General features: G+C 35.2%; 2 protein-coding genes across 8 annotated transcripts in view; both read right to left on the bottom strand.

The window, feature by feature from the left end:
• Nucleotides 1-2,657, bottom strand: part of LOC118263719 (proton-coupled amino acid transporter-like protein pathetic) — a 56,012-nt gene extending 53,355 nt beyond the window's left edge. The window contains exon 1 of the mRNA XM_035575873.2: nucleotides 2,488-2,657. The gene's annotated coding sequence lies outside the window, so the exon portion shown is untranslated. The remainder of the gene's footprint in view (nucleotides 1-2,487) is intronic.
• An 11,855-nt stretch (nucleotides 2,658-14,512) lies between these two features.
• The window catches only part of LOC118263657 (glycine receptor subunit alphaZ1), a 66,236-nt gene continuing 59,830 nt past the window's right edge, over nucleotides 14,513-20,918 (bottom strand). For 4 of the 7 annotated variants that reach the window (XM_050705582.1, XM_050705584.1, XM_050705585.1 and 1 more), the window contains 3 exons: nucleotides 18,812-18,952; nucleotides 18,111-18,323; nucleotides 14,513-17,348 (listed from right to left, as the gene is read on the bottom strand). In XM_050705582.1, coding sequence (XP_050561539.1) covers nucleotides 17,199-17,348; nucleotides 18,111-18,323; nucleotides 18,812-18,952 — 504 coding nt within the window. In that variant the 3' untranslated portion in view covers nucleotides 14,513-17,198. The remainder of the gene's footprint in view (nucleotides 17,349-18,110; nucleotides 18,324-18,811; nucleotides 18,953-20,918) is intronic. The other 3 variants (XM_050705583.1, XM_050705586.1, XM_050705588.1) reach the window with 1 other exon arrangement.

The raw sequence follows: 20,918 nt of genomic DNA, 5'->3' as shown, positions 1-20,918 counted from the left end.
TTACTTTTTAAATGACTGACTAGTGAGTTATGTTTTATAAAAAAAAAATATTCCGTTTCTGACTGACTGACAGACAATGCACAGCCGAAACTACCTAAAAATAATAAGGGCCTAGGAAGCATGAATTGGCATGTATGTTTTTTGGACACTGCTAAGAGCGAATTTTCCTAAACGGGAAAATTATCTAAACTATCTATTTGTATGTATGACTGCTTCGTTGATCGAGTAGTTGCAAGTGCGACTGCCGGGAAAGGGGTCTCGGGTTCGATTCCCGGGTCGGGCAAAGTATTGCTGGGCTTTTTTCGGTTATTCGAAAATTTCTCAGTAGTAGCACGGGGTCTGGAATTGTGCCCGGTATATGGCAATAGGCTCACTCCCTATTACATGGGACTTATAACACAAATGGTGAAAAGTGGGTGTAATGTGCACCTCTGCCTACCCCTTCGGGGATAAAAGGCGTGACGTTGCAATGTACAAAGTCGCTGATGTAGAAGCTATTGCAATATAATTCTAAAACAAAAGATGTTAAAGATGTAATTACGTATTAATAGACCTTATTGTTATTAAGACTTCAAGTGCTTATCTTTTGATCCTACAACAGTTTGTAATTGAATATTTCGTGAGATTTTGTTCAGACAATAGGTAATTATGTTAAATTAATAGGTACACTGTATTCTTATTACATCGGTGTTTTCTGTTCAATTTACCTTTTTTTGAAGGGTAAAAATCATCTGATTACTTCTCCTGCCTTGGGTGAGGCAAGAGGGAGTGTCAGACTCTTACTGATTAAAAACCACCCCGTTCCTACTCCTGCTCCTTAATCCGGATCTCTGGTAAACCCGGTAGGTAGACCGCAGCTCCGGGTCTGGCATCATCCCCACTTGGATCCCAACTGTGATCGATTTGAAAATGCGCATGAAACTACAAGTGCACCCGCACCGCGATCAACTTATGTTACAGACGTTAACAAAAAAATAAACGTCAACGTTATAAACATGTCTCTCTGCAAATATTTTTGTTTCTTTTTAAATTGTATTTGACCCTAATCACCTACCTACTCATCATGTATTTGACACTAATCAGGTACCTTAGATACTAAGTATTCATGAAAATTTAAAAAGAAAGTCATACAATGTCGTCATTACGCTCAATACCTGTCGATAAGGAGTTATAAATGAAAATGTACTCACTGTTTAAAAAAGATCCTTGTAATACTACTCGTATTCGTTGAATATTGTGTATATGAAACAAAAAGTATTTTATAGGGCAAGAAACATTTCGCCCAGTGAAGGTCAACTTGTTGTCAAGCCTTTAAATTTAAAATAAGTCAATTACAAAGGTAGCATTAAGTAAGATATTTTTAGCACAATATGTAAATTCTGTTCTATTCTGTATTACAGATAAACCAAATTACCACTAAAATTGACGAAATTCCAGACTCCATATTCTGAAATTTTATTCCCGATTTAGATAAAATTAATGTTTAGATTTATATTTGATATTTATTGGACATACATTAAAATATGCTGAAATTCTTCATCTGTATTATGTATTAAAATTAATCAATTTTTGTTTCGCAACAACTGAATAAATAAACAAAAACTAGATTAAGATGGGTAAATAATATAATAAAAAATAAAAGATTTGATAATAAAAAAACGAAATAGTCTTCGATCAAGCTGAAAATAATTAAGCTACGATGTATCAGGTATCACCCATATCTGATGACATCTTCCCTGTAGGTAATTACTTATTTTGGAAGCCTAATAATAGCTTGGAAATATATTGAAGATATCGATTATTAATAATCATTGTTTTGTAATATTGATTGGTAAAAAAATCCCTTAAATTCTCCGAAACAAAGTAACTGATATCTATCTGGTCACCGAGTCATAAAAATACTAATAAAAAAATACTACGACTGCTCAAGTGCTTAATAAAGTATTAAAAAAAATAGCTAATGCAAATCATAACTAAATTAGACACTGGCATTTAAATATTTATAATTTGAATAAAGAATTTAAACTTAAACGTCTACATCATGTAGACAATTAAATTCATCACAGATAAAAAGATCAAAGCAGTAATGAGTTCCGCGACAAAAACCAGCCAGTCGCAATTACTAAATACTTCTTCGTAAAAGAAACGAGTATATACCAATTTATTCTGACACTAAATACCCAAGTCCGATTCACCTTGAACCTAAAAAGTGCACTAATTATACAATGCACGCAATTTTATGCAAAAAAAAAGAATATACCCGACAAAAGCAAACTATGTAAACAAACTTGTTCTAAGGCAATAAAATTGCGATATTTGGCGAATTGATAAATAAAATAATAGCTAAAAAAATATAACATGTGCTTAAAATTCGTTAAAAAGGACACTAGTATAAAATACGCAATTAAATACTCTATGTATACAATAAAAAATATAACAATAAATATAAAACTAACCGCCAAAAACATAAATAAAAAAATAACTTACCTCAAGGTCAATAACTGTCAAAAAATCCCTTCACTCAGCCCTTTACACATACATCACTTTTGTCACAAAAATCGAATGGGAAATCGTCAACAAACAACACTATAGTACCAATATGTCAACTACGTATAACCGGGGCAAGAGCCAAACCAACACTGCACTCGCTTCTTGCGTTGCGAAATGCGTCGGCGCAGAATTACAACACCGGTTTACATTGACCTTTGATTCTTACCCACTTTTCCCTTGCTTGTAAACATTTCGTGCGTAGCTCGGGAGGTGGGGGAGGTCTGCTTATAGTGGTTGTTTTTATACGCAACAAAATTTGGCTCATTATAAGGATTGTCGGAGGTCTTTGATGGGGTTCAGTGACTTTCAAAGTTACTGGAATAGGGGAAATCCGAATGTTTGAGAACTTACCATGTCATGGCCGCTGCTAGCGTATTTGAAAGGAATGTACACTAGCTCGATTCTAGGGTTTTGTACCAACATTTTGTGTTAAAGTTTATTCGTGGATTTAGTAGCCACGAGCGTGTTTGATGAGCGCCATTTTGCTAGACTTAAATTGGATCAAAAGTAAGTATGGGGTTTTTCAACTGAACATTTTCCACTAATGACCTTTTTTAAAACACAATTTTAAGCCTAAAAAGGTTGTTGTAAAAGTGCCCACGTTGTATTCAAATATTTTTTCTAACTTAAAACAAAAGGGAACGTGTAATTCAATATAGTTGTCAAACTTGAAATTCGAAACTAGATTGTCAACTTTTAGGTTTACCTAACTCATTTGAATACAGCCTAGAAACATAAATATTTTTATTTTGTCCTCTAAAAATAACAAAGGTTGCGTAACGGTTTTGCATATATTTGATTAATTGTACTCAATATACAAGTGCATAATATTAAGTTATAAGTATTAAATATAGAAAACCTGTCTATTAGTTAATCGATCGTAAGCATAACTGCTAAACATTATATTTTGGATTCATAGAATAGTATGACCGTCTCGCTGGTCGAGTGGTCGCAAGTACGACTGTTGGGCAATGGGTCTCCGATTTGATTCCCGGGTCGGGCAAAGCATTGCTGGGCTTTGTCCGGCTTTTCCAAATTTTCTCAGTAGTAGCACATAGTTTGGAATTATATCCAGTATATGGCTATAGCCTAACTCCCTATTACATGGGACTTATAACACAAACCAAAGTGGATGTACCAATGCACAATTACAGTGACATTTGCAATGGGCAATTCCCAATGGGCAATAAATTTCTGGTAAAAATGAAAACTCCGTTTCAATTTTCAATTATTAGGAAATATTCATAATGGTGCTGTTGCTGTTACGAAAAAGATATAAGAGGGGAAAATCATCCAATGACTTTACCCGCCTTGGGTGAGACGAGAGAGTGTCTGACTTTTACTGACTAAAAACCTTTCCGTTCCTACTAGCCCCAGTAACCCTGAATTCTCTGAATATTATATATCTTTAGTATAATTTATTACATAATCTAATCCGTAACAAATTGTATAAGGAAGTGTTTTGCTTATAAACAATCTATTTGTATGATAATAATTAATATTACAATGTTTATGCAAATGGAAAGTTATGCCATTCATTATTTTGTAGCATAATATACTTATATTGTGGTCATTGTCGGTATTTTCTCAAAAATGCCATAGACGCCGTTGGTTGAATGGTTCCAAGCAAACATGGTTTCAATTCTGGGTGGAATTAAGTTTCTTCGAAAATTTTGCAGTGAGAGCCCGTAATCTGAAACAGTGCACAAATAATGATATTCAAATAGTATTTTTTTTTTTGTTATTTTCTATGAGATACATGACATATATCTATATCTATATCTGAAAACGGCCAGAGTGATCACACAAATACGCCCCTTTTGGAGATTGACCCATGTATTACATGCGACTTATAGTACACCCAAGATACATTGTATTTATTGTATGTAGTAATTCTTGAATGTGGTACCTACTCAATTCTTGATTACATCTTAGTCACGATCGTCGTCGTCAGTGGTAATTTGCTTCAATGATCCTAACACGGCTTAAAATACTAGGTATTAATTCGATTTAAAAACCGTATAAATTATGTTATTTATTGAGATTTTCCCACTACAAAAAAAAAAACAACTATGTAATTCTAAAAATGCCGTAATGTGCACCTCTGTTTATACCTACCCCTTCGGGAATAAAAGGCGTGACGTTGCTTTATACGTATTTCTAAAAGATATAAAACAGCTACCTAAACAAAAGAAATAAATTCAAATCGTATCGCAATTTGTCAGCAGAAATATTTATTTTTTCACAATAAAATTCAATTTTATTCTCTTCTAACTTGAGGGATAACCTTATGAGCTTCCCCGAGCGAACACATATTGTATTCGATTATTTTTGCTAGACGTAAGTCTAAACCAATGAACTGTTAAGATTGCCGTTTGAAACAAATAAACGCTAAAGAGAAATAATCTTTTGAGTCAAGACGAACAGTCAAACGGTAGGTAGCGTATTTGTAAATGAAGTAAACGTTTTATAGATAAAATGTTTTAGTAAATTACGTGAATACTATAATTTCAGGACACCGCGATTTCTTTCTCGCCTCGAAAATTTTTCTGCGCATATTCGTTCATTTTTTCTTACGTAAAAACCTTTTCCAAATGCATTTGCGCTTGGCAAAGGAAGCGATTCATTTTTATATTATTTAGATTAGAGGAACTAGAACTGTAAAAACGTCGTCAGACCATAGGATACTTGATTTAAATTGAAGACAGTGAGATCATGTAAAACGTTATGTGCCTAAAGTTTGATGAAAATTAGAAATTATAAGTCCAGGTTACGTCACGATGTCTTCCTTTACCACGACCCTTTAGTATAATTGATTTACAATTTCCTAAATTGGAAAGGTCAGTTACGGAGCATTCTTAACCGGCGTATTAAGATGATCAGACGCATAAACTTAATATAAATTAAAGCAGTGTTATGTGTGCCTAAGTAAATAGAAGCTTTTGGCATAGGACAAAGTCGTGAGTTTACAGATTAGTTACGTATTATTTATTATGCTTGGAAATTTGTATGTCTCCTGTATAGTAATATCTAGAAAGATACCAAGTATTCTCAACGACTAGTTCTGTTAGCTACAATGGAATTTCAATACATCTTCACCTTGAAAAAACAAAAGGCATGTCATATTGATCCATTCACTGAATGAAATAGGCGTTCTGTATGACTCATTATGTATATTCATTTTTATTATTATTTTCCTATTATATAAATAATAAATAGTTCATTCTTGTGTCTTGAATGGTTTGTTTTGTTTTTCCATTATGCCGGGTTCAGACAATTATGATAATTTACGTAAGAAAACAGACGTAACTTCCAATCGTTCGTGACGGTTCAATACCATGAAATTGTTGGGTTCTGTTGGGAAAAAAACCATATCTTATTAACTAGAGGTCAGAAAAAGAAAAAAATATTATTTTATGCTATAATAGGCCGGTAAACGAGTAGACGGATCACCTGATCGCCGCCGCAATCACCGCCGTCCATGGATACTCGAAACATCAAAAGTGTTACAAAAGTGTTAAGGTTGGATGCAGAATCGGGATAAGGGTGGTAGCGTAATCGGGATAGGGGTCGTAGCGGAATCGGGAATTAACAAGATTGGAAAGGTAAACCGGTAAACTCACTTACACAACACGATGAAAGCGTTGTTTTACGTCGGTTTTCTGTGAGGCCGTGGTATCACTCTGGTCGAGCCGACCCATTCATACTGAAGCATGGCTCTCCCACACTTTAAAATTAATTTAAAATCTATAGATTAAGGGAAATCTTACTTTGTTGTTGGAAGGTATCTGGTATTAACTATATCTACTGGAAAAAATGGTTTTGATTTTTAATACTTGCAAAAAATAAATCATAAAAATTGTGAATAATCATTCAATAATGTCTAATTTATTTAATGTGGAGTAGTTCTAATTTTGTAAATTATTTACATACGTAAATTAATATTATACATAGTTTAATTGAATTAAATTTCTTAGTAAAACCATATTTTCTATGGAACCGTCGCGCACGTGGAAACTACACTTGCCAATTATATGCTCTATTCTGTTAATTTTACTATGTAATGATATCAGACAATTATAATTGTGTTATCATTGTCTTACACGTGTTACTTAGTTTAATTAGCTAGTTGCTTTTACCCGTGGCTTTAGTTGCGATTATCCTATGTCCTTCTCAGTTTCAAGTCAACTATTATTATAGAATACAGAAGATTGGCTAACTTGGTTAAGAGAATACTAACAAGCTTACTTCAGCATTTATAATTTTAGTTAGCATCTTAGGTTAACTACAATAATCATATTCCAGAACTGCCTCGTTGGTCAAGTGGTCGCAAGAGCAAGGGGTCTCGGGTTCGTTTCCCGGGTCGGGCAAAGAAATACTGGGTTTTATTCGGTCTCAGTAGTAGCACGGAGTCTGGAATAGTGCCCAGTATCTATAAGGTAATAGGTTAACACCCTATTACATGAGACTTATAACAATACTGTGTAATAGTGTGTAATAGCAATACGGCCGTGATGTGCAACTCTGCCTACCTCTATGGGGATAAATGGCGAGACGATGAATCACATACCACTAGCAGTTGGCATCTTCATTCATTTAACTCAAGTATCACATTGTGTTTTACAATTTACTTCTACAGTTATTATTCTATTAAACCATTACACGAGTTATCTTTGTCAAAGCGTTACTAACGTAAACGTTAACGTAAACGTTATGTCACCGTTTAATTAACGTAAAATCAGTAAAAGAAAGTTATCTGCTTTGAAAGTGTCGACGAAACAATAATGTTTCACTTTTTATGTCTATCGTTTGCACGCGCCACGTAATTTGACAGTGACTGTGGTCACGGCCGCGATATTTTCCAGTATTTTACTGGGACAAATAATGTTTAGTAGCATTGTTGTATAATTTAATATCTTTTAGGGCTTTATTATATAAGGTGTTCTAAAAGTATCTGCCAGGGCTTTAATGGGAGGTGGTGTTATGTTTGAACATTACTATGTCTACTATATCTAAAATTTCTACTGTATATTTACTATACCTACAGTAGAAATTTTATACCCCGGACCAGTCGATTCAATTTGAGAACATAAAGAAGTTAAACATACATTATTCTGCATAAAGTTATTCACAAATACGCATGAAGCGTTGCTTCATCTGAAAAAATAAGTTAATAAAAAGTCTTTAGACATAGATACACATCGGCTTATTGATTTTCACTATCAACTTACACGCATACTTAAGATTAACCTGTTTTTTAAATTATTTTAAGTGTTTAAATAATGACGGCAACGATTGTCGCAACCAACGGCTGGGTTCGCTGCCATAGCAGTGGTAAGTATACATACTACCCGCGAGCTAGCGAGCGGAACGGACGTGTTACGTATCGTGCGTGTTATTATTAAATCACATATTAGTGTATATTACTGTTAAAAGTTTGAAATGGAGGAAAAATGTAGCGGCTGTGATGCTGCTATTGATTCCCTGTTTATGGAGTGTTCGCAACCCAAATGCAAGAAAAAATTCCATCTAATTTGCTTGGCTTTAACGACGGAACAGGTTGAAGCTTTCACGCCGGAATACAGGAGCAGGTGGATATGTCCCGAGTGTACATGCACAATGCCGAAAAGGGGTAATGCCGACACACCTGTTAGAGGAAACACAACTACCAGCAAACCGTTGCCACCGAACAGCTATGTGAATACCAACAAACGAGGTAGTTGTCTAAATACGAGTGAAATAATGGATACGGAAAACCAACTTCTTAACGAGATGCGGGAGTTTCGATGGGAAATGAAGTCTCAGTTAGAGCAGCAGCGAAAAGAATATGATTTATTGCAAAATAGATTTATCACTACGGAAACAGAGTTGAAGGAATTAAAACAAATATTGGAGGTAGTACGACAGAAGGCAAGTAAAGTTGATACACTTGAAACTAGAATTAAAACCCTAATAGAAAGAAATGAAAACCTTGAAGCTAGTCTGAAGAGAAGTCAGGCAAGAGTGGCAAACCAGAAAGAACAAGACCCTAAACCCTCGACACCATCGTTTGCAAACGTCGTCAAAGAAAAGCAGGTAGTTGTTAAAAATGTACCAGTACAGGAATGTGTGGCCACGAAAACAGCGAAGCCAGTTTTGGATAGTGAGAGGACGTCTAGGAATGTTGCTGTCATAGAAAAGGAGGAACTTGAAAAGGAAGGACACTGGACTACTGTAGCAAGGAAGAAAAACAGATATTCGAACAGTGAAGTAAAAAAAGGTGGAAACACTAGTTCAACTGACATACAAGGAACGGAAAAGAAAAGATTTTTACACGTATGGCGTTTGCAGAAAGAGACTACCATAGAAAGTTTAGAAAAACATATTAGCAAAATTTATGACGAAAAAGTACCGGTTAAAATAGAAAAAATAAAGCATAAAACTGAAAGGGATTATGCATCTTTCATAATAGGTGTGCCAGAAAGCAAATATGAGAAGTTATGTTTACCGGAAAGCTGGGCAGTTAATATTGAATTTGCGGAGTGGGTGTGGTTTCGTAGACCAGCCAACGAATCGAGAAACCTATACTAACTCAGTAGAAATATTTTACCAAAATGTGCGCGGGCTTCGAACAAAGTTGGAGGAGTGTTATTCCAATATTTCTACTGCAAATGCAGACTTGTTCGCCCTCACGGAAACAGGCTGCAATGACTCCATTCACGATGCAGAAATAATTCCACCTGGATTTACTATTTTGCGGTGTGACCGAGCAGGTGGGCGTAAACACGGCGGCGCGTGTCTTGTGGCCACACCGCGTATTGAGTTGCGGCGAGCTTCACTACCTAATGACGTCAACGTAGATAATCATGTGTTCGAACTGGTTTGTGCTACTGTTTACCTACGTAACAGATTTATGTTTTTACTTTGTGTCGTCTATATCCCACCTAGTAGTAATGATAATGAGTACATGTTACTGTTTGGAATCATTGAACAATTTTGTAATAAGTACAGTGATATTTTAGTTGTAGGTGATTTTAACTTGTGTTCATGTTCTGTAGCCATAAGTAATTACTATGAATACTTTCAAACTTTTTGTGGATTCACTCAGAGTAACGCAGTGAGCAATTGTAATGGTCGCCATTTGGATTTGGTGTTAAGTACATTAGCGGAGGGGGGAAGTGTGAGTGTGCGCGCGGCAGAGGCGTCGCTCGTACCCATTGACACTTACCATCCACCGCTTGAGATTTCGGTTTGTAAACACACGCGCCTGCGCCGGCGCCCTGGCTCAGCAGGCTCAGCTACACCTGACAGTAACGCGTGTGCACCAGACGGGTGGAACTTTAATAAAGCCGACCTTTTGTCTTTATATTCTTTAATTGCAGACGTAGACTGGACTCCATTGTACGAAATGGACTTAGAAGTAGGCTTAAATTATTTTTATGATAATATTAATTCCATTATAGATGACTGTGTACCGAAAAAAAAGCGAAGTCGTGTAAACTCAAGGTATAGTTATCCTGAGTGGTACACTGTTGAAATAATTCGCGACATAAAATTGAAGGCTTTTCTGCATAAACAGTACAAGGCAAGCGGGTCGAGGGTCGATTACGAAGCTTTTGCTCGCTGTAGAACCAACATTAAAAATATGTTAGTAGTAGCACAGGAACAATATCGGAACCGTGTTCAAGTGAAAATGCTGAGTGATCCTAAATCTTTTTGGAATTATGTCAAGTCCAAAAGAGGTAGGAGAAGCCCGCAAGCGATCTTGAAAGACGGGGTAGCATTATCTGGTCAACAGTCGGTGGAAGAGTTTGCGAAATATTTTTATTCGGTGTATAGGGTGGAGCGACCAAAATTGGATGTGGAAGCGGCTGTGGCTGGTGCAGGTAGCACAAATGGAGCAGCACGAGTGCACTTGGACCAATTACAGCTAGAAGACGTGTGTCGTGCACTCCAGGATCTTAAGCCGAAACAGTCCGCAGGGCCTGACGGCATTCCACCTTACATATTCAGGGATTGTCGAGTAGCGCTGGCTAAGCCTCTTCTTCATATATTTAATAAATGCCTAAAAGCAGCCGTGTTTCCAGAGAGGTGGAAGGTGACTCGCGTGGTTCCAGTTCCAAAAGCAGGGTCAGCAGAGTCTGTGGATGGGTACAGACCAGTTGCAGTATTGTCGACGCCGGCGAAGGTATTGGAAACAGCTATACATAAGAGCATTTACCTTCAAGTTGGTGCACAGCTATCAGACGCTCAGCATGGGTTTAGACCGGGAAGAAGTACCACCAGTAATCTTCTCTGCCACATGGCTAATCTGGTACCGACAGTGGATAGTGGGGGGCAAACTGATTCTGCTTACTTTGACTTCAGAAAAGCGTTCGATTTAGTCGAAAACGACACGTTGCTTAGAAAGTTAGCAGGTGTTGGTTTCACCCCGCACACTCTTCGTTTTTTTGCCAGTTATTTGAGGGATAGGCAGCAATATGTGGAATACGCAGAACACGTATCAGAAACGTATTTCACGAGGTCTGGAGTAAGTCAAGGAAGTAATCTTGGCCCTTTAAGCTTTCTTCTTGTAGTAAACGACCTGCCAGAGGTAGTCCAAGACGCAGATTGTTTGTTGTTTGCCGACGACCTCAAATTGTCCCTCGCAGTAAGCAGCAAAGAAGACTGTGTCAGGCTACAACGTGACATCGATAGGGTAGTGAGCTGGAGCAAGGAAAACCTGTTGCAGTTTAACAGCTCAAAGTGCGTCACCATTACTTTTTCTCGCGCACATAAGCCCATCTTACACACATACTACATTGATGGACTGCCTATGGAACGGGTAACAGAAGTCAAGGACTTGGGGGTAGGATTTAACACCGGATTGACTTTTCGTGATCACATCACGCGAAGCTGCAAAAAGGCTTACAGAAATTTAGGTTTCTTGCTTCGTACGGTCCGAGGATTCACGAATGTGAAAGCTATTATAGCATTATATAATACATTGGTTAGGAGCCAGTTAGAATGTAATGCAGTCATCTGGGCTCCGCATGAAACTAAATATAGTCTCATGCTGGAGAAGGTTCAAAATAAATTTATAAGATATTTATATATGCGCTACTACGGAGTCTATCCCTTTTACCCGTTAATGTATCCTACGCTATTTATTTTAGGCATGGTGGGATACAACGAGTTAGGGGTTAGGAGGGATTTGGCACTAGCGTCATATATATTTAAATTATTAAGAGGAAGGGTGCATAATGCAGTGGTTCTCGGGCAGGTGGGTCTGTGTGTTCCGGACAGGTACGTGTGGCGACGACGTCAGCCGCGACTGCTAGTGGAGCCGCGCGCTCGGACCAACCTGTTAAGGGAGGCGCCGCTGACGCGTGCGCTCCGCACGCTCAACCTCATAGCGAGTGATACGGATATATTTTATTGTTCTCTGAGTGAATTCACAAGGAATGCATTGTTCATCATTAGTTATAGATAGATTAGTTATAGTATAAGTATAAATTATATAATAAGGTGCATTTATCGAATTGGGTTAGCCTGTAATGGTAAATGTTTATAGATAAATAAATAAATAAATAAATAAAAATAAAAAGTCCCCTCTTTGCGGAGTGGCTTGAGAGGCGCTACGGCGTCCTACCTACCACCTGACGCAGGTGATGATTTACGCCCTTTAAAAAAGTATTTAAATACATAAAAACAGGTACTAAAAGTCTACTCACAATCAGAGAGGCTTAGGACGAATTTGTTTTACATTTAATGAGATCGAAACTTTACTGCGTTCGGCGAGAGCGAAGAAAAGTTTGTTCCAATGAACCAACTAACCTTCTGGTTAACTAAGCAAAACGCTTTGCACGTTAGCATTTGAATATCGTTAAACGTTAAGCAAACTCGTACTAAGGCCTCAGTTATCAATAGGAAATTTATCATCCACGATAAACGAAGCAATTGAATAGACCAGTGTAATGGTATGACTTGCAAGTCCTAGTTTCAAGAATACCACTTTCTGTAGAAAAATGTTCAGAGAATAAGCATAAGAAAACTATTTTCCTAGGAATTTACTGGCAATTATTTTAAGAGTCATTCTGTGTTAAGTATCTTGTTAATCTAATAATCATTAGCGTAATACTTAGGATTAACTTGTCATTAAGATTTTTCTCCTTTATCGACTGATTACCCTCGTGAATAAATAAAATAATCCTGTATATTTTTGCTAGAGGCAAGGATCCTAAATTTGTGTTGGTAGTGAGATCAAACGCCAAATCTTCTTAGTCTCTCTCTCATTACCTAGAATAGGATGTAAAAATGTATTGTATTTCATGTAATCCTAGGATAAAGATATTATAAAAACAAACGTGTATTTGGTTGTCTTTTGCACATTGCCATCGACTGTTTTACGGTATGACATTTATCTGAAGACAAATTAAAAGACTGGAGAAGAGTATATAACTTGTAATTATCTATACAAACAAACGGTTCAGCTTTATATAATCTATATATGTATATGTATAGATATAAAAATCAATTGCTGTTTGGTAGTTCCGTTAAAACTCAATAATGGCTGGACAGATTTGGCAAATTTTGGTCTTGAATTATTTGTGGTAGTCCAGGGAAAGTACTAAAGGTGAGAAAAAAATTGCCGGTTCAGCTACTAAAATATAAAAAAAATATAAAGCTAAAGTATTTGTTTGTTTTATCTTCGGAACTACCGGTTCGAATTGAATAATTATTTTTGTAATTGATAGTCAATTTATCTAAGAACGCTATAGGCTAAATAACATTACGCTACGACGGCTAGAGCCAAGCACTAGGGTGACACCGTGCGGTTGTAACAATTATAATAATTATATGCAAGTAGTCAAACTAGTAGTAATCTAAATGTTTGTTCAGCGTGGCCACTAAGTCTGTGGGATCGTTGTGCATGAAGTGTGAAGACATTGTGGAGGACCAGCGCCGTGACGACCCTGACATGCTTTGTAGCAATTTGTCATTTATATACTGATGAATAAATTTAGAGAATTTGAGTCATCACTTACAATTTTACATGTATACATTGTTATGTGTTAGTCTTTTTCCGGTATGAACTCAAAAATACTAAATTATACAATATTTTTATTTTTTATACTATTTATATTGCATGATTATTATGGGTAAGGGAAGATACAATACCGTCAGAAACACGTGTGCACAAACGCTCACTTCTCCCTCAAGACACCTTTTTGTGTCAATAAAATTTTATTTTATTTTCATTTTGAAGCTCTTTCATAATAAGCTTCGTGTAATAATAATTCATAAATGTTTTTCTTTTAAGTATGAGAAGAGATATGAGATCCAAACTAATTAATTGTGATTTAAAAGTTAATTTTAAATTTTGCAACATGGCTCTGAGCTTCAATCGAAAACAGACGCCTCCCTTGGGTGATAACGCAATACTTAAATGTTCACTGCAGCGTAACTTATTGCCCTTTGTTATTTATCAGGCGCGTGGGAAATTATGAAATTATGTAAATTACAATGAGTGCTCAAGCTCAAAATGAGTATAGTAAATATATTACAAAATTATTCTATAAAATATTTCATTCTGCATCACGTGGTCACAAGTGCGACTGCCGGACAAGGGGTCTCCGGTTAGATTTCTGGGTCGGGCAAGGTATTACTGGTCTTTTTAAGATTTTTGAAAATTTCTCACGCTCGAAAGTAACACGGAGTCTAGAATTGTACTGGGATATATTGATATGCCAATACGCCCACCCCACTATTACATGGAGCTTATAACACAAATGTTGAAAAGTGGGTTACACTGTACATTGTATAGCGGCATTACTTACCATAATGTGCACTTCTGCCTACCCCTTTCGTGACTAAAAACACGTGACCTTGTGTGTGTGTTCCTTAAAATATTTCATCCTTGGACGAACTTGTCAAATTATATTAAATTTTAATAAAAAAGGTAACACGATAAGCCTTTCACTATATTAAATGAAACGAGTAATAATGACAAAACCATTTTTTTATTCATTTTCATTACGAGTTATTTTCTTTTGTGTTCAACAAAATATTCTATTATAATCTTGCACATAAAAACGTCAAACAGTTAAGGCATCCGTGACGTATGAGCTCGTACCCTTAGCACTAAAGCGTAATTATAAATATAATTATAATTTATAATTATAATTTACCTTATAACTATAATTATACTGTACAATATAACTGCAACAATGGACAGATAGGAAAACCCTTATTTCCTATTAAAATATATATAATTTAATATTATAAAATAATATCTAGAATACTAATCCTATTATAACGCACTTCGTAGCATTTTTTAACATTTTTGTAAATATAGATTTTTCGATTTGTATGTTTTATTTGTTTACATATAACTATAACAAAATTAAACAATTTATGAATATATTTATAAATTATAATTTGAAGTTTAGAATGATATATTATATAAAATACTGTATAATATTTTAACATAATATAAAATATTAGACGTTGGAAACATGAAATATTATCAATAAAACAAATGAGAAATCAGAACTGAACCAAATTATACATTTCAATTATTTTTCAATGAAATATTAATTCCTAAAAACTGTTTCAGAGGATCTCAACACTTTATTTCACAGACTGTATTAAAGTACCTACCTATAAATCTAAAACCACTTAAATCTATATATAAATGAAACTTACAATTACAGTTTTATATATAAAATCTCATTATACAAGCTATCACAATGGTTTAAAGCTGATCATGATTGCGACACTATCCCATAAAATGACGCTGATGACGTAAGCACCTTATTTTAAATTTATTTCGTTGTTTTAAAATCATATTTTAACGTAAATGAGATTTTACTTCATTGTTTGATAACATTTTACTCAAAATTTGTCCTTTGTTTCGTGAAATAAATGTAGGTAAGTTGTTACAACTCTATGATCCCATGACAACAAGGGAAGTAGAAGTGTCCTTAAACATTGCATTCTCATACATATGTGTATATTTATAACCGAAATATAACCATATTATATATAACAATCATCATCATCATCATGTTGGCTGACAATATATGAAAAGTACGCGAAATAGGTCAAGTAGTTAAGCAAAAAGTGCATTTATCTCTTTGAGCTTTTAAACATAGGTACGGCATTGCAACAGCCGCGCCGCATGTCTATAATATTCGTGGACAACCTACAACATTACAGCTCTTCTGTGGTCAAGGTGTATGGAGCTGTTCAGACAAAATTAAATATTTGACATATTTAATAATGTTTTTACTTTATTTGAAATTTCAATTTTACTATTTTCGTTTTTCGTCAAAACGTCAATACGAGAATCGTCATTAATTATTATTGTATTGTGCTTCTGTGGACGAGTAGGTACTACTTGTTGTTTCATTTAAGTCATATGAGTGATCTCCATACTGTATGTATATCTGAACATAATTGCAGACTTATTCTTTCTGATATCCTAGCATTATTCAAAATCTTTGAATAATACATTGTCTTAAATTGGAACAAATACATATTTAACTCAAAAAACTATCTGCTATTGATAATCAAAGTTCAAAACTAATCTTATAAAGTTACTCCTCCCAAACTTACCACGTGTTTTGAATATTTAAACGTCTGCAAACTTAAGAAAAACTATTTCACTTCGCATTCTGATTACCTACAACTTGGATTTAAAACAACAACTTTTGTATAACAATGCCCTATTAAATAACTAATCTATGAGCACCTTAACTGCTATATAATAACAATAAATATCTACGAATTTTGAACTTTATTCAAATAAAAATACAGCACGTTTCTCTTAAAATACATATCATATATTTTCTGAAATAAAATAAATCTTTTAAAATCCCTACGTAGTTAAATTAGGATTTTAATTTTGTGCACTTTTTGTTACGTTTATAAAAATTTTTGAAAATACTTGTAAGCATCTACTTATAGCTATATCTACATTCAAGTCCCTCACCCTTTTTTAAAACTATTAACTGTACATTCTCCAACTACATTTTTTTTCTGGTATATTTTCTGGGTAGCAACATCTTTGTATTTTTCCACGCAAATTTTTGAGAATTTTTTATTCGCAAAAAACAAATTGAGCTGTAGATTCCTTTCTATATTATCTTTAATCGAGAGAATTTAGTCGCTATTCCTTTAAAGATAAAACCTAGCTGTTAAATTAACAAAGAATTCAAAGGTAAAAGAGCCTTCGCTGTCACACTTTAACATCAAAGTGTTCTAGTTTTTCAGTGCCTTATGTAAATCCTGATACTTTATCTTGGTTTTTGTCTTTTTATCTTCGAGCCAAACTACTAAAGCACTCAGTATAAATGTCTTGACATTAGAATAAGTTTATGAACCAAAAAAAAACTCGCCTCGACAGCTTTATGTGACGTCACGCGAGAAAAATTCATCACTGCGGTTACCTTTCCTTTAATCGTCGACAAAACCAACACGAAAAAATCTCCAATATGATATTTCATACGAAATAATTCTAAAGGCTTAATAAGTAATAACCTAGTCGATTCAGTAAAGCCTTTCATTTTGTGCCTATATGACTTTCAGTCGACATTGTAGGCATTACTGAAGCCTTTCTACTCGTACAACATTGATTCATGATCAATGTTTTAGGCAGCGACAGTGTGGCTCGAGAAATCTAATTGTTATGAGGAGGTCTTCGTTTTGAGGAGGAGGACTGGCCAGTACATGGTGACGAAGAGGAGGAATAGTGCTGGGAACACCACACGGGAGAGTTTGTCGATCTCCCTCCATAGCACTCGTTCTTGACCTGTGTCGGCGTCTAGCCAGGCAACCTGGAATAAAAGACATTGTTGTTAGAAATTACTTCTTACTTTTACCGATTTCTTTTTAGAAGTAGCCAATTCAAGTCAATGTCAAAACTATTTATTTCAAATAAACCAGGAAGGCACTTTTAAACGAAAAAGCAAGTATAATAATATTAATAACGTCTGTTTGTCGGTCGGTCAGCCGTCTAGTGAAGCTATTTGCTCGTTTCAAAGTGTAGATTCCTATGGAGAAGAACGAGCAAGAAACTCTATAGGTTACTCTTTTTCAATCAGTTTCAAAATACAATTCTTGATTACATTGTTTTGATTGCTTCAACTATGTGAGAACAATGTATAGCTAATATTCAGCCATAGTGATAGAAAAAGAAAATAACCTTGAGGGACTCTTTACACCTCAGCTATTGCAGATGGTAGCTTATAATAAGTACTATCTTAAGTTTGTTCTCCAACTTCGGGTCTGGTCAGCTCCGGACTGTATTATTTTATTTTATTGTTATTAAGGTTATTATCTTTTTCGATCTCTTTGACTGAATATTGGTATCACATTGTTCTCACATAATTGAACCAGCGAAACAATGCAAGAGCAACCAAGAATTGTGTTGTGAACCTGATTGGAAAAGGAATCTCCATAGGAATCTACAGTTTGGAACGTAGGAAGTGGCTTCACTAGGGGATTGACCAATAGACAGACATTTTTTTAATATTGTAATTATTGCTTCCCGGTCTATTTGAAATAAATAATTTCTTTTTAAAGAGAAGAAATTCTACCTGAAGTATGCTCTGCCGTCGCTCAACGCCGACAAGGTGCGCGGTGGCATGGGTAGCTGATGGTGCCGGGTGCACTGCCGGAGTGGCTGCTGGGGGTGACGTTGGTGACGTCAGGTCCACCTTGCGGCACCGGACCTGACTCCCCTCCCAAGCTGCCAGGGTCCCACAAGAACCCTTCTCTCCATTCAAACGCTGCCACAGATAACGAAACATCTTTGTCTCAATAATCTTGGTTCGATTTGGTACTGGTTGTTGAGATTGAGGTCATGGAGTGCGGTTTGAGAATTTTTGTAGTATTTTGTTTAACTTTGATGGTAACATGTGTTCTATTATAATATCCCACAAAGACATGAACGTGTGCTTCACTTGGGGTATCGAACGCAAAAGCTCCAGTCCGTTAGCAACTTTTTTGTTAAAGATATCGGAAATATCAGAGATAGATGATGCAATTTCACGCCTTTTATCCCCGAAGGGATAGGCAGAAGTGCACATTATGGCACGTAATGCCGCTTTACAATTTAAACTTAGTAGCAAGATAGGTAAAATTGAAATTAAATTATTTGGTTAGGCGTTAGAGTCGTGTCTGATAAAAAACATCAATTCTTTGGAGTGCGAGTGAAGTGAAATGTGTGCGTCTAAAGAATTTTCCACGTATCAGTATTTCGTTGTAAACAGTAAGATATCAAGAATAAGATATTTACCACCGGGATGATTCTTGGCATGGACTCCTGCGCCTTAGTCTTGTTCATCTGATACTGCTTGTCCAACACCTTCACGACGACAAACTCTCCGAGAGCAGCGAAGACGAACATCATGCAGCCAGCCATCCAGAGGTCTAAAGCCTGGGTAAATAAGTAATACGGGATTGATTAACACATTAAACGCTGTGGTGGTCATCGGTGACCGACGTTAGCGGAGGATTTGCCTTCAAAAGTTTACTATTGGCAGTCTAAGACTTAATTAAAAAAAAGCTACTTGTCTTTCTGTTGCGCCAAAATGAGTAGAAAGATATCAATACAATGTTGATATAGAAGTTGATCTTGTTTAAGCAAATAGCTTCACTAGAGGACCAACAGCTAGACTTTTTTTTAATCACTACATAGTATAAAACAAAGTTGCTTTCTCTGACCCTATGTCCCTTTGTATGCTTAAATGTTTAAAACTACTTAACGGATTTTGATGCGGTTTTTTTAATAGACAATTATATTATTATATGTATAATACATGTATAATATTATATCGCCATTGCACCCATGCGAAGATAAGACACTTCCCATTCTATTTGAAATAAATAATTTTGCCCTAAACCATGACAGAGTAGTTCTCGAAAAAAGAAATGAGACAAAAAGTATCCACATGTCAGTACTTAAGTCCCATTCGGATTTTTTTTTTCATGATATTTTATACCGAGCACAGTCTAAATTCCAAACTCGGCACTTTATGTTTGAATGTGTCCAATTTGTGATCAATCGAGAGTAAATCTCCTGTCATCACTTTCTTTTTGCTTAACATGGATCCATGTGACCTATTTCTCACATACAAATCAAACGCTTGCGTATCGCTGACTGTACAAAATCAGCGATGTGTATTATATTTCGTGCAAGAAAAAGGGAAATATCAAAATCTTATTACGTTACCACAGAATTATTTATTTAGCTGCTTATACCATTTTCCTTGTTCGTGTGCAAATTGGACTAAGCTTCTGTTTATAACAATCTTCTCAAAAAAATATCTCTATCAACACACGGATGTTTTAAAAAAGTTTGTCCGTACAATATTTACATATTATATTTTATAAAAAAAAGTCATAAAATAAAACAGTACCAAAAAAACCTGTTTGCACACGAAAATCTCCAGAACGAAAGCAATGCCTAGTTTTCAATATATATTTATGTAACTTTATTGTACAGCTATAGATTTAGCTCACAGACCTCGGTAATATTATCATACAAAATAACTTGCTAAGTAAATATTGTACGTGAATGAACTCGCAGGCAAAAACCAGTTCTGAATAAAACATCTTGAATGTAAAATAATTACACCTAACAAGACAATCTTGGGTATTTCCAATTAAATATTGAAGGGAAAATAATATTAAACGTGGATTTAAAATCTCAGGAACCAACCAAATTCTCTTTTATTAAATTCCGTGCAAATTGCCCCTACCGATGAAATAACGTCGACGGAATAAAATATTTCCTGCTAATAAAAAATACTAATCTTTTTTCTGTCGACCTGGCTGAATTCTAGAGTTTTGTTGAAGATATTGAAAGACTTTTCAATTGCTAAAAAAATAATAACTTAGGTATACTGAAGTATGGTTTTTTGTTCAATCGTTAAAAGAAACAGCTTAGTGAAATATATGTGCTTTTTTGTATGATATGATGAAATTTATGTGTTCATAAAACCAACATGAATTAAAATGTGATCCAATTTTGATGTAATCTAATTTTTCGGTATGTGAACACATTGAATCATAATTTACATCCTATTTATTGAAGAAGGAGACTTGGAAGTCACGGGTTTGAATGTAAATGTCTCAACTACTATTTTAAGTTGTATTTTATTGGAGTATTAACTAAAAGTTTTCCATAGTAGTTGTCGTATAACTATTTACGATTTGGGCCCAAAAGTACTTTAGGTATATAAAAAAGTATCCGTCGCTTTTCTGTAAAAGGTTATTTTTATATGAATACTTATTTCGCATATAATAATTCCAATAAAATAACACTTAGTACCGTAGGGAAATTGAATACGTTCGGAAATAAAACTGGCGTCTAAAATAGTATTATTGGATATTTCGATTTA

Source organism: Spodoptera frugiperda, chromosome 27, assembly GCF_023101765.2.
Source record: "Spodoptera frugiperda isolate SF20-4 chromosome 27, AGI-APGP_CSIRO_Sfru_2.0, whole genome shotgun sequence".
Lineage (NCBI taxonomy): Eukaryota > Metazoa > Arthropoda > Insecta > Lepidoptera > Noctuidae > Spodoptera > Spodoptera frugiperda.
The sequence above is the reverse complement of the archived record's forward strand: the minus strand, read 5'-3'. Positions and strand labels throughout refer to the sequence as shown.